General features: G+C 44.1%; 1 protein-coding gene across 12 annotated transcripts in view; it reads left to right on the top strand.

Moving 5' to 3' along the window:
• The window catches only part of il16 (interleukin 16), a 171,786-nt gene that overhangs the window by 24,075 nt on the left and 133,657 nt on the right, over positions 1-14,054 (top strand). For all 12 annotated transcript variants that reach the window (XR_011086740.1, XR_011086739.1, XR_011086738.1 and 9 more), the window contains exons 4-10: positions 4,998-5,137; positions 11,246-11,363; positions 11,582-11,728; positions 11,931-12,036; positions 12,881-13,029; positions 13,176-13,283; positions 13,916-14,030. Coding sequence is in view for 7 of the 12 variants with exons in the window: in XM_049717389.1 (XP_049573346.1) it covers positions 4,998-5,137; positions 11,246-11,363; positions 11,582-11,728; positions 11,931-12,036; positions 12,881-13,029; positions 13,176-13,283; positions 13,916-14,030 (883 nt within the window). In the remaining 5 variants the exon portion in view is untranslated. The remainder of the gene's footprint in view (positions 1-4,997; positions 5,138-11,245; positions 11,364-11,581; positions 11,729-11,930; positions 12,037-12,880; positions 13,030-13,175; positions 13,284-13,915; positions 14,031-14,054) is intronic.

Below are 14,054 nucleotides of genomic sequence, written 5' to 3'. Positions count from 1 at the left end.
GCGGGCGTGCTGGAGCCTATCCCAGCCGTCATCGGGCAGTAGGCGGGGGACACCCTGAACCGGTTGCCAGCCAATCGCAGGGCACACAGAGACAAACAACCATTCGCACTCGCACTCACACCTAGGGACAATTTGGAGTGATCAATCGGCCTACCAAGCATGTTTTTGGGATGTGGGAGGAAACCGGAGTGCCCGGAGAAAACCCACGCTGGCTCGGGGAGAACATGCAAACTCCGCACAGGGAGGGCCGGAGGTGGAATCGAACCCGCACCCTCCTAACTGTGAGGCGGACGTGCTACCCAGTGCGCCACCGAGCCGCCTCGTCGTAAATATCGTGCTTTTTAAAATTATCACTCACTGTCCAGAATGTATACAAACGGTAAATACTGTACAGATACAGATGACAGAATTACAAGTCAAGTCAAGTTTATTTGTATAGCCCTAAATCACAAGCAGTCTCAAAGGGCTTCACATAGACAAAAAATTGACAATTATTCTCAAAGCATCCCCTGATCTTAAGCTCCCAAAAGGGCAAGGAAAAACTCAAAAAAACCCTACCAGGGGTAAATGAGAAACCTTAAGAAGGGACCACAGATGGAAGGATCCCCCTTTCAGGATCACCAAGCTGCAATGGATGCAGAGAGGGCACACATAATACATAATATGAAAATCAATGAAAAAGTGGATGTCCAAGTCAAAGCAAAGAGCTGCCGGAGGTGCCCTCGATTGTCCTGGCAGTGTCTTCAAGGAGGGTAAGCTGCAGTTCCCTCCTCCTGAATTGGTCCACGAGAATCCAGATAGCCGCTGTCAGCTTGGGTACCCCCTAACCACCTCCCCAGCCGGGGAGGGGTGGAGGGAGGGGGGATGGGGAGAGGGAGCGAAAACAAACTCCAGCCGAATCGGCCACTACAGGTTAATTAAAGGCCATATGATAGAAATGTGTCTTTAAACGTGTCTTAAATGTTTCTAGTGAGGTAGCAGCTCTAACATCCATTGGTAGGGCATTCCAAAGCTCTGGAGCCCGAATAGAAAATGCTCTAGACCCTGCAGACATTTTCTTGGCCCTCGGTGTCACTAAAAGACTAGCGTTTTGCGAACGAAGGTTACAAGACGGAACATAAGGAACAACTAGGTCGACGAGATATGAAGGCGCTAAGCCATGCAGTGATTTATAGGTTAATAGAAGAACCTTGAAGTCACATCTTAAATGGACCGGGAGCCAATGTAAGTTGGCTAATATTGGGGTAATGTGATCATATTTTCTTGTCCGTGAGAGCAGCCTTGCAGCAGTATTTTGTACTAACTGTAGACTTTTGACGCTGGACTTAGGAAGACCAGAGAATAATGCATTACAGTAGTCCAGGCGCGACGTGATGAACGCATGTATAATAGTTTCCGCATCACCGGTCGAGAGGATCGGACGAATCTTAGCAATATTACGAAAGTGAAAAAACGCAATTCTGGTTATATTCTTAATGTGCTTTGGAAAGGAGAGCGTTTGGTCAAATATTACCCTGAGATTAGTTACAGTATCGCTCTGAGTGATAGTACGGTTATCTATAGTTATAGTGGTTTCCTTAAATAAGTGTTCATAACGAGTTGGACCAATTATCAACATCTCAGTTTTATCTGGGTTAAGACGAAGTAAGTTGAGAGACATCCATTGCTTGATCTCCGCAAGGCACGCCTCAAGATTACAACAGTCCCGCAGATCTGTCATCGATAACGGCATATATAATTGGGTGTCATCTGCGTAACATTGAAAACTAATATTATATTTACGTATTATGTCCCCAAGTGGAATCATATAAATATTAAATAGAATTGGTCCGAGTACCGATCCCTGTGGGACACCACACGTAACATCATCCCTAATGGATTCAATCTTTCGAGCAAAACATTTCAAGATTTGCTCGCTTAAGTAGCGGTTTAATAATAGCGGTTTTAAAGGCTGTTGGCACTATCCCAGAGGAGACAGACAGATTGATTATATTTAAGACGGACGGTCCTAAAATTGGAAATAATTCTTTAAGTAGTTTTGCTGGAAGCGGGTCGAGTAAACATGTTGTTTGTTTAGCTGCACTAACCAATTGTGTAAGCCTTTCAAGGGACACGCTTTTAAAATTTGAGAATGTTATTGCATGATCCCCAGCGCGAGTAACCGGCGGAGCGATTGGAATGGTATTCTTGATCTCGTCCCTAATGGACTCAATCTTTTGAGCAAAAAATTTCATAAACTCGTCAGCTGAGTGGAAGGAGCTATCGGGGGTCGGCTGGCGTAGTGTTAGCTTTGCCACTGTATCAAATAGGTATTTAGGATTGTTTTTATTGAGATTAATGACTTGCGAAAAATAACGAGTTTTTGCTAAGATAAAAGCGCATCTTTATATTTCAGGAGGCTGTCATGCCATGCCTGATGGAAAACCTCAAGTTTGGTTAAACGCCATCAGCGCTCATGCTTTCTACATAATTGCTTACGTACGTGTTACATCTGTGAACCATGGAGTAGGCAATCTACGGCGAGTTTTCAGACGTAGCGGCGCCACAGAGTCGATGGCATTTAACAATGTCGCATTGAATTCATTTGTAAGATTATCAATAGAGCCGATATTTGCGGGAAATATGGCAGTTGCCGGCGACAGTAACTCAGATACCGCAGTTGCAGTCATGGAGTTAAAATTACGGCTGCTATAATTCTGATTGCTCTCTTGTCTTTGACAAAGAACAAAAATTTCAAATTTCATTAAGTAATGATCAGACAAAACAGTAGTGTATGGCAGTACTGTTATATTTGAGGTTGCAAGTCCTCGGGATAATACCAGATCTAAGGTATTTCCATTTTTATGCGTTGCTGCCTGTACGGCTTGCGTAAAACCAAATGTATCAGTTAAAGACTGAAACGCCGAAGTAAGTGGCTCTGACGGTAAATTCATGTGGATATTGAAATCGTCCATGATTATTATATTATCCGCATTTGTCACTAGATCAGCCACGAATTCTGAAAATGCATCCAAGAAGCCAGAGTAAGCCCCGGGTGGACGGTCAATAACAGCAAGATAAAATGACGGTAAAGCGGTGGATCGGCCAGTGAGAACTTCAAATGTTTTAAATACGTTAATCGAACGAGGCCTAAATATAAGCTCGGAATTTAAGATGAGGGTGACACCCCCACCCTTTTTTCGAGGACGCACCACATGCGAGCTCACAAAATTTGGAGGCGAGGCCTCATTAAGCGGCAGCAGTTCATTAGGTTTTAACCAGGTCTCGCAAAGACCAAAAACGTTTAGATTATGTTCCGTGATGAGGTCATTAACGAGAACTGCTTTTGTATGAAGCGATCTAATATTCATAAAACCGAGTTTAAGTGTAATCGGTCGATCAGGGTTCGTATTTATCGAAGGATTTTTAAACGAAATGCGAGTAAGATTGTGTTCTCTAGGCCTGACATCACCTCTCAAATGTTTATTAGCGTGGTGGGACGATACGACTGTGGGAATTTGATAGTAAATATTTGTTACACATTTAAAATTATCTGAAACAGGCACCGTTTCATCAGCGATACCGGTCGGGGTGGAGTGATTGGATTTGTCTACTACCCCAGTAGAAAGTGTGTTCACGTGTACTGTAGCACTATTCAAACTGTGACGCTCTAGTCTACACAAGGAGCTATGTGCATGCTGGAAGTCTAGCCTAGCGCTAGTTAACTTTAACTTAACAGACTCCAAACCCATCCTAACAGGTGGTCTAATCACCTGTGCCCCAGCCTGCTCTAAAGTGACCTGTCATGAGTGTCTCAAACAGTAATCTATATTCCTAGAAAGAGTGAAGGTGCCTTCACGGTTAGGATGAAGTCTGTCCTTCCTCAGCAGGTCGGGGCGGCCCCAGAAGGAGGACCAGTTATCTATAAAATACAGTCCCTGCTTTTTACAGAACCCAGTCATCCATCCATCCATTGATGAAAGGGAGACTAATCTACTAAACCTCTCATCAGTGCCTCTCCCAGGCAGGGGGCCAGAGGCAAATACTCGATGCCGACTCATCTTTCTGGCGAGATCACAAGTCCTCGCTGTGTTGTTCTTTGTGATCTCTGATTGTCTCATCCTAACATCATTGGCGCCGACGTGTATCACTATGTCCGAGTAGCTAGTGTTGTTGGAACTACGCTGTTGACCAGGCCTATTGCGAGTCAGCTCCCTAAGATTAGCTTCTATGTCGGGTGCTCTGCCCCCAGGAATGCACATTACCATGGCTGGATTTTTAAGCGTAATATTTCGGCTAATGGAGTCACCTATGACCAAAGTGCGAGGGCCAGTAGACCGAGATGACTTTGGACGGCCATGCGTCTTACCTGGCTCATCGCGATTAGCAAGCTGCTTGGGGCTAATGCTAACTGGGCTAGCGGGCTGACTACAGTCCGCGTCTGTGTCCGCCACATCTACTGTTATCGCACTATTCGGCTCTAGCTGGCGGACACGTCCCTCTAGCAGGGACAACCTCTCTCAGAGAAGGGTGCAGTTGGTGCACGAAACCGTACAAACCTCATGATCCGCAGCCATACTTTATGTGTCCGATGATCGACGGTAGACAAACGGCCACGAAGCCTTCGCTGAGAGCCGAATTACAATACGCTTCCACAAAACTTTGTAAAGCTTTAGCAGCATTGGTTCAATAAATTGATTACATTTTGGTGAGGACCTTGAATAGTTGGCAGATTTGAGTTACTATAGCAACATTGGAACTGGCTACCCCCCAGAATCCTAATGGCATTGCATGTGTGTTCATCATCCTCCATGAAGAAAAATGTAACCTGCTAAAACCTCTAACTCCTCTCTGTGCACTCACAGATTGCACTGTTTATTTTCTCTGTCCTTGACTGTGATCCCAATACCCTTGATGCTACCGTGCTCATAAAGCTTGCTTTATCTCCTTGTCATGAGTCACCACAGGTTGTTGTTGTTTACGCTCTCTTCATCGCACTCTGTTTATCTTTGTTATAGGAGAGCAGTATTTGGAAGATGTGTGTCGCCACAAGTCCAACAGAAGAGGTGCGGATACCACAATTGGCAGATCATTTCGGTCTGATTGAACATGATGACAATAATGTGGAGTCAAGAAGACATGGAGGGGATTCATACAGGTATAAAATTACTGGACTAAGAGTTAAAGTTTAATTGAGCACATCTTATCTTCTCACACAACACCTCCCACTGAGTTAAGCACATTGGACAATAAGACAGTCTGAAATACGAAATTCTATACATGTTCATTGTATGAGATACTACTGTGATATGCTTGTGTGAGAATCTAAAAGAAAAGTATTTGGATAACATTAAGCATCTTCGCTAGAGCTAAAGCGATCCATTTTAAAGTAAACATTGAAATTAAAAAAGTTTTCATTCGTGCCTTCACATAGGTAAAGCCGGGTGACGTTGTAGTTTGCAAAGGTTTATACCCGCATCAAAGAGGCAAAGTGTTTGTAATATTTTTGAATATACCTATGATTGAATTTTTAAAATATAAGAAGCGGTTCTCTGTTTGAAACAGAGGAGTAACTAGTAAACAAAAAACAAGAAAATTGTCATGCCAGAAAATAAAACAAGCAAATCCAGGAGAGGGCTGTCACTTGGAGAAGTTTATTTGAATGGGACAAATTGTCTGAATTAAAAAAAAAAAAACTAAGTTAAACCTAAAAGCCAGAAAGTAGCAGGCACCCCCCCCCCCAAAAAAAACAAAAAAACAACAACAACTATATCACTGAAGATCAGCTTGTATGGAGACACATGTAAGAATTACCGAATTTGAGGAATCTTCTGAGAGGGGTCTGTCTGCAGACTGCAAAATGGGGGTGTGGTGTTAGAAGAGACAAACCTCTAGACAGAGGCAGACCCCCAGAAAGGGGCGTCAACTTGTGTTTATGACATATGAGTGAGCCAACGGATACTACTGGCTATGACGGCTTTAGTGGGTAAGCCTTGTCGTGCAAAAAACATGTCGTCCCCGTTGACATTGAGTTGAAATTCATTTAATTTCATGAATGTAAGTATATACGTAAGACCATAAGCATTTATTTTTTATCTCATTTATAATCAGCTCAAAAAAGTAATAAATTATAAAATATACAAATGTCACTTAAATGACAATATTTTGCATAATATTCCTATAAATGTACTTTATGTGATTTCCATTTGTCCATCCATCCATCCATCCATCCATCCATCCATCCATCCATCCATCCATCCATCCATCCATCCATCCATCCATCCATCCATCCATCCATCCATTTTTTTGGAATGTGGGAGGAAACCGGAGCACCCAGAGGAAACCATGAGATTTCCTTACTGACAAAATTATTCAAGCCCTTAAAGATTAGCAAACTTTAGAACAGAGGTTTCAATCCAAGTGTTTTTAATCAGGAATTGACAACAGTGTGGATGTAAGTAGGTCTGAACAGAACCATAATGGTCGAAACTTCAGCAAATTTAAAAGCACTGTCATACTCTTCCTTCTCCAGACAGTCAATGGTACCTTTGCAACATGGTGAAGTCCATAGAATCCTCAAAGAGATAAACAGAGAACTTAATTTCTCTTCCTGAGCAGAAGCTATGAATATAAAATGATAGCAAGGACACTAAACATTTCAAGACAGACAATAGGAAATGTAATTGGCCAAAATGGACCATCCCAGCTCCATTGGTTCTTTAAAACTAAAGGCACAGTGGGAACGCAATATGTGTGCGACAAATGCAGGACGCCACCAACAACTGCTCTCCTAAAGCAAAAGGTGCTGAAAAAGTCCCTGCATGACAGTTGAGGTGTCACGAATGAGTGGAGCAAGGGCGACCAAATGCAGCTTGGACCAGGGTTTATTGAAGGGAAGGGAAGTGGGCGAACACAGAAACAAGTGGGACAGAGACTCACGGACAGCAGACAGGCAAACCGAAGTCCACTCGGACACGGAACAGATTCTGCCCATGAGCCTCCACACAAGACCAGGGGTAAAATGAACGAGCAGGACAGGAACACAAGGCGCAGACAGACGGGAGACAACAGTAGACACCGATGGGGGATATACACGGGCAGGGTCTAAATACATCGGACAACAAGAGGGAGCAGATGACAGACATTACGGTAATGAAGGGATGTTGCTGAGGGAAGTTGCCTGCCGAGCGTCCTCTGGCACGGACGCGACATGAGGACCTGTGAAAGGACTTGTCAGAGAGAGGTACTCATCTTTCAACCAGACAATAAGGTTAACTGCAGTATCAGAATCGGAATCAGAATCAGCTGTATTGGCCAAGTTTGTGCATGCCAAACAAGGAATTTAACTCCGGTTGATCCCAGCCTCTGTACAACATTTAAGTGACTAACAGCATTCAGGTGACTAGCAACATTTAAGTGGCAAGAGCAGGATGTTATTGCCCAGTGATGTCTCTGAGATTCTATGAGTGGTGTGAGTTCATCAGAGCGACAGCCTGGGGGAAGAAGCTGTGTCTGTGTCTGCTGGCATCAAGATCTCTGTGCAAGAATTCTCTGGTGCATGCCCCTGTGACTCCAAAGCACAAGAAGAGTTGACTCCAGGATGCCAAAAACCACATAGACAGAACAAAACGATTTGGGAAGACTGTTCTCTGGGCTGACGAGACACAATTTGAATTTAAAGCTATGTCTGGAGAAGGAAGCATGAGGTCTATAAAAAAAAAGAGCCCCTTACCTATTGGGGGGACCTTGGCACCAACGATTGGGGCGTACCAGCTCCTGCAAAGCTTTACCTCGAGTGATGTCATACGCAGGGATCTAAAGGGAATCAACTTAAGCCAATGTGGATCTCGGCCACACGAGTGCCAACAACAACTTTGTGGTCAACAACATTGGTCGAATGAGTCCACATGAACTCCAGGGTGAGTTCGTTGTCCAGTGACTTTGGTATCTGAGATTCTGTTAGCACGATGCACAACTTGAGTAAAGGCATTGGAGTGCAAGCTCAGCAATATTGTGGAGAAGTGGCAGCTGAGGCTGAGAGTTCATTCAGGATTGTCTGCCTAGTTGTGTGAGAGCAAGAGCTCGGCACTGTCGGACCGAACATTTTCTGGAAGGTGGCTAATGACGTTAGGTTTGTTCTGGCCCACTCCTTCTCTCAGCACTTGATAGTTCAGAGCTGTCCGCGGGTAACAAGTTTGCTCGGGCTTGAGGCAGGTAAACTCACCAGGTTCTTTGTGATTGAGATCAGGAATATTTGTACGGGAGCCATGGTAGGCTGCATTCATACTGATGCTCTGATTTGAGGTCCAGGCATAGGTTGGGGTCCAGGCATAGGTTGGGGCCTGCTTGGGTATGTAAGGAACATTGCAAGGATCATGGACAAGGGGCTGGCATGACGTGGCCCAATGGTGAGTTAAGAGACAGTAAAGCGTGCCCAACATTGGCTCGTAATTGATGTCTGTATTAAACAATCAAAATCAAAGTCAAAGTCTGCTTTATTGTCAATTTCTTCATATGCCAAGACACACAAAGAGATCAAAATTACGTTCCCACTATCCCACGGTGACAAGACATAGTTCACAATGTACATACAAGTAAACAACACAAGAAAATAAAACAAGAAGGCACAAACAATGAATAAATAAGAGTGATGAATAAATAATAAATAAACAAATAACACAATAAATAAGTACAGGATGCTACGCAGAAGGGGGAAGAGAGTTCAGGATCCTAACAGCCTGGAGAATGAAGCTGTTGGTGAGTCTGGCGGTGCGGAAGCGCAGGCTCCTGTACCTCTTCCCAGAAGGCAGAAGATCAAACAAAGAGTGAGCGGGGTGACTCACATCACTCACAATCGTGGTCGCCTTGTGGGCGAGATGGGAGGTCTAAATGCCCTTCAGGGAGGGGAGTGAAGCACCAATAATCTTACCAGCTGTGGTCACTATGTGCTGCAGGGCCTTCATGTTGCATTCAGTGCAGCTACCACCCCACACAGCGATACAACTAGAGAGGACGCTCTCAATGGTGCCACGGTAAAATGTAGTCATGACGGCCGGAGCACTTGCTCGCCTGAGTTTCCGCAGGAAGTACAGGCGGCGCTGAGCTTTTTTCGCCAGTGACGCGGTGTTGGCGGACCAGGAGAGGTCCTCACTGATGTGCACCCCCAGGAATCTGGTGCTGCTCACCCTCTCCACCACAGCACCGTCGATGGTCAGTGGCAGGTGTTGGGTGTGACCCTTCCGGAAGTCAACAACAATTTCCTTGGTCTTGTTGACGTTCAGCAGGAGGTTGTTGTCCCTGCACCACGCGGTCAGAAGGTCAACCTCCAACCTGTACTGAGTCTCGTCGCCCTTGGTGATGAGACCCACCAGAGTCGTGTCGTCAGCAAAATTCCTTATGTAGTTGTCGCTGTAGGACGCGGTGCAGTCATGCGTCAGCAGGGTGAAGAGCAGCGGACTGAGAACACAGCCTTGGGGGGCCCCCCGTGCTCAGCGTGATGCTGGCGGAGATTTTGTCGCCAACACATACCACCTGAGTGAGGCCTCTGACAGAGGAAGTCCAGTAGCCAGTTGCAGAGGTAGGTACTGAGGCCCAGCTTGTCGAGTTTGCAGATGAGTCTTTGTGGCACAATGGTGTTGAAGGCAGAACTGAAGTCTACAAACAGCAATCTCACATACGAGTCCCTACTCCAGGTGGGAGAGGGACGAGTGGAGGGCAGAACAGATGGCAGGACAATGATGTCAGGACTATAATTCCCCCGGGAGAAAAAAACTCAAAAGTGATTCAATGGTATTTTGGGTTACTGGCGGTGGATTTACTGACCACGCACTTTTTGGGTGGAGTCTGCTTGATTAACACATCAGCCAGAGAAGGCTTGGTCAACGTCCTGTTGTATTGTCAATGAGGGGTGGCTCGGTGGCACACTGGTTAGCACGTTCGCCTCACAGTTAGGAGGGTGTGGGTTCAATTCCACCTCTGGCCATCCCTGTGTGGAGTTTGCATGTCCTCCCCATGCCCGCGTGGGTTTTCTCCGGGCACTCTGGTTTCATCCCCAAAACATGCTTGGTACGCCGATTGAGCACTCCAAATTGCCCCTAGGTGTGAGTGTGGATGGTTGTTCATCTCTGTGTGCCCTGCGATTGGGCTGGCAACTGATTCAGGTTGTCCCCCGTCTATTGCCCAATGACGGCTCCAGCACGCCCGCGACCCCGTGGGGACAATGTACTACAGAAAATGGATGGATGCATGGATAAATAAATGTCCAACTTGCTAAAACATTTTACTGCATACATTACTTGTACACTACATGGTTCATATAACCACTAAAAAAAGCAAATCCCCGTTAAATAATGTAATATCCATCCATCCATTTTCTGAACCGCTTAGTCCCCACGGGGGTCGCGGGCGTGCTGGAGCCTATCCCAGCCGTCATCGGGCAGTAGGCGGGGGACACCCTGAACTGGTTGCCAGCCAATCGCAGGGCACACAGAGACAGACAACCAATCTCACTCACACTCACACCTAGGGACAATTTAGAGTCTTCAATTGGCCTACCAAGCATGTTTTTGGAATGTGGGAGGTAACCGGAGTGCCCGGAGAAAACCCACGCGGGCCCGGGGAGAACATGCAAACTCCACACAGGGAGGGGCGGAGGTTGAATCGAACCCGCACCCTCCTAACTGTGAGGCGGACGTGCTCCCCAGTGCGCCACCGAGCCGCCCATAATGGAATATGATAATGCAAATATATAACAATAATATAAGAATATATAATGTAAATATGAATATATAAGGGGAGGCTCGGTGGCACACTGGTTAGCACGTCCGCCTCACAGTTAGGAGGGTGCCGGTTCGATTCCACCTCCGACCCTCCCTGTGTGGAGCTTGCATGTTCTCCCTGTGCCCGCGTGGGTTTTCTCCGGGCACTCCGGTTTCCTCCCACATGCTTGGTAGGCCAATTGAGCACTCCAAATTACCCCTAGGTGTAAGGTGTACTGCCCGATGACCGCTGGGATAGGCTCCAGCATGCCCGCAACCCCAGTGGGGACAAAGTGGTACAGAAAATGGATGGATTGGATAGATAAATATATAAAAAATTATATGGCGGTACCAATCAATCCTTTTTTAAGATACCGAAAAAGACAAACAAAAAAGTAATGAAAAAGCGCATACAGTACTGTATTTAACATATATTTTTTGGCATTAAATTTGGATGTCTAAGAACTATCGTGTTCTTAACAAGTGTTCTTTATTTTCTGTTTTCTCAGCGGTCCCAACTTCCCAAGCCAAGAAAAGCTGGTACCTTTTAACGGACAGTATTTAAGTAGTGGTGCGTGCATAGAGGGTGGTGGAACTAAAAGTTTACATACTAGAGCCTATAGAGAGGTAAGAACATTTAAGTGATCACACATAAGTAACATTTGTTGAGTTGTCTAATTTCTTTACATGCCAGAAAATACAACCTTAAAATTGTGTTGTAATCCGAGGACCCCTTGTGGTAAAACACTTTGGGTGCAATCACGCTTTGTAAACTGTTTGAGGTCTTCACTTGTTCATTTGCCATGGAAGTTTTTAAATATTTTTTGTTGCCACATTAATTGCAGTTTATTTCACCGTGTGAAGATGCTCTACATCAGCATATACTGACCACAAGTCTTCAACACCCATCCCTTATTTCCACGTCAGATCAGCTATCAATGTCTGCATACTTACTAGATAAAGAACTTTTAGCCAACAACAACAATCTCAAGGTAAATACTGTATGTTTTATCACCTAAGCTAATATTGCGAATATTACTACATTTTGGTAGTTTTTTATGCTCCTTTTCTGTGTGTGTGTGTGTGTGTGTGTGTGTGTGTGTGTGTGTGTGTGTGTGTGCGTGCGTGTGTGTGTGTGTGTGTGCGTGCGTGCGTGTGTGTGCGTGCGCGTGCGTGTGTGTGCGCTTGTTCAAGTTGCCTATTCCAGAGGTCAATGAAGAAAGTTGCCACAACACAGAAAGTTGTCAGCAGAGTCCACCAGGCCAGATGAGCAGCAATAAGACGTACTTCAATTCACATAGTGTGTATAAAGTTATACTCTTGTGTATTTTAGATATTTATTTACAGCAAAAACCCACAAAGCAACTGCTTTGGTGTGTGTATATCACCTGGTACGATTTGAGATTGGGGTAAAGTAAAACCTAAAGTCTGTATATTTGGCCCAATACTTTTGTCACGGAAAGATCTTTACAGTTTCTCACCCACCCCACCATGCATAGTTGCAGTTAGTGTATGCTATAGAAATGTGTGTAAGATGACAATGATAATAATTTAGCTAATGAATTGATCTCTACAAGTATTCAGGGAATGTCTCACAGTGTGCTGTTATTTTGTCTGAAAGAAGTTTGATGAAGTCCCAAACATGGTAAACCAGACCTTCCCAGCACGAAAATGAAGATTTTGGCGGCTGTCTATGATTATAGTGCCCAAATTGTTGATTGCTGTAACATATAGGTGATAGCACCACTTTAAATTTTTGTCCTCCTTGCTCAGGTCTGCAACAGCGTGGACAGCCCATCATTTGAATAATATTTCAGGACCAAAATAAAACCCAAATAAATAAAAGTGAAAATAAAAATGAATATAGAAAAATAAATATGGAAATAAATAAATAAAAGACATAAACACAGTCTTATACACACCTACACGCCCCCCCCCCCCCCCCACACACACACACACACATTAATGACAACCAGTTCAGGGTGCCTTTTGCATGAAGTCAGCTCTGAGAATCCCATTTTCTGGAGGTCAATACCCTTTGTTGATTGTCATTGTTAACCTATAGACCCAAAGCAATCCACTTTCATCTTGAGACCCAAGTGGCTATTTTGTTGTTTGTCTGATTCTATACATGTTGTATCAAGGTGTTCATCCTTATTGGATTGGTGATTTGGACAGCATTATTATGAAGAACGCTGACATGTATACCAACGACTCTCCTGGCAATTGTCATTTATATGGGAACAGAACTTCCCTATCCCAGCAACTGAACCTTTTGCACAATTCACTTCAGGTACAGAATCTTAAGTGACATTTTTCAAATTATGTATAGTTAATATAAACACACTAAATATTTTAAGACGGACATACCAACTGTCACGAAACTGACTAAGGACTGTAAACTGGAATTTGTTTGTACATTTATTTCATTGTCTCCAGCATGGTCACCCTTTGCGCTCTCTGAGCTCTACACAGCTGACCAACCCCAGCAGCAAAACCCAAGCCTTTATTATCTGTAACATTGTGTTGATGAAGGGCCATGGCAAGGTAGGGACTGTTCAATCCTATCATTACATTGAAACGGATATACTGTAATATCTATACACACTTGGACAAAATTGTTGGATTGAAAATAAACCTACAATGCTTACTAAAATAAGCTTGTGTGTATACCAGGAAGCTTGGTCTCAGCTGCAAGTCATGGGTACTCAAATAGGTCAACGACACAAACCACATAGCTAGTAGCTTATAACAAAAAATTTCATGTATTTTGAAGAGACTTGATCTAAATCCTACTGAATATCTGCAGTACAAAAAAGCTGAAAGATTCAGTCTGGAAAAGGCATCCTTCAAATTTGAGACAGTTGTAGCAGTTACATAAATCTCTTCATTGTGTTGGTCTAAAAAGGCCGTGACAAAAAAAAAAGTCATTGGTTTTTGTTAAAACATTTTAGCCACCCTTTATAGTTTATATTTTTGTTGGCATGCAAGTTAAAAGTCAAAAGTGAGTCAAAAGTAGTGCTTTGCTTGACTGCTCTTCTCCTACACTGCTAAAAAACAACCATTAGACAATTGTAATTTTCTTCTATAACTGTCTATACAATGACAGATTAGTTGAGAACATATCTTTTTTTTCTTTTACATTTGTAACAATACTTTTACAATAAATGTATTTTCAGGGTCTGGGCTTCAGCATAGTTGGTGGGAGAGACAGCATGTATGGACCAATGGGGATTTATGTCAAGACCATTTTTCCTGGTGGTGCAGCGGCTGCTGATGGAAGGTTACAAGAGGGTGAGGGCTACTTTTTTAATGTGT

Source organism: Syngnathus scovelli, chromosome 4, assembly GCF_024217435.2.
Source record: "Syngnathus scovelli strain Florida chromosome 4, RoL_Ssco_1.2, whole genome shotgun sequence".
NCBI lineage: Eukaryota > Metazoa > Chordata > Actinopteri > Syngnathiformes > Syngnathidae > Syngnathus > Syngnathus scovelli.
This window is presented reverse-complemented; position numbering and strand designations above follow the sequence as displayed.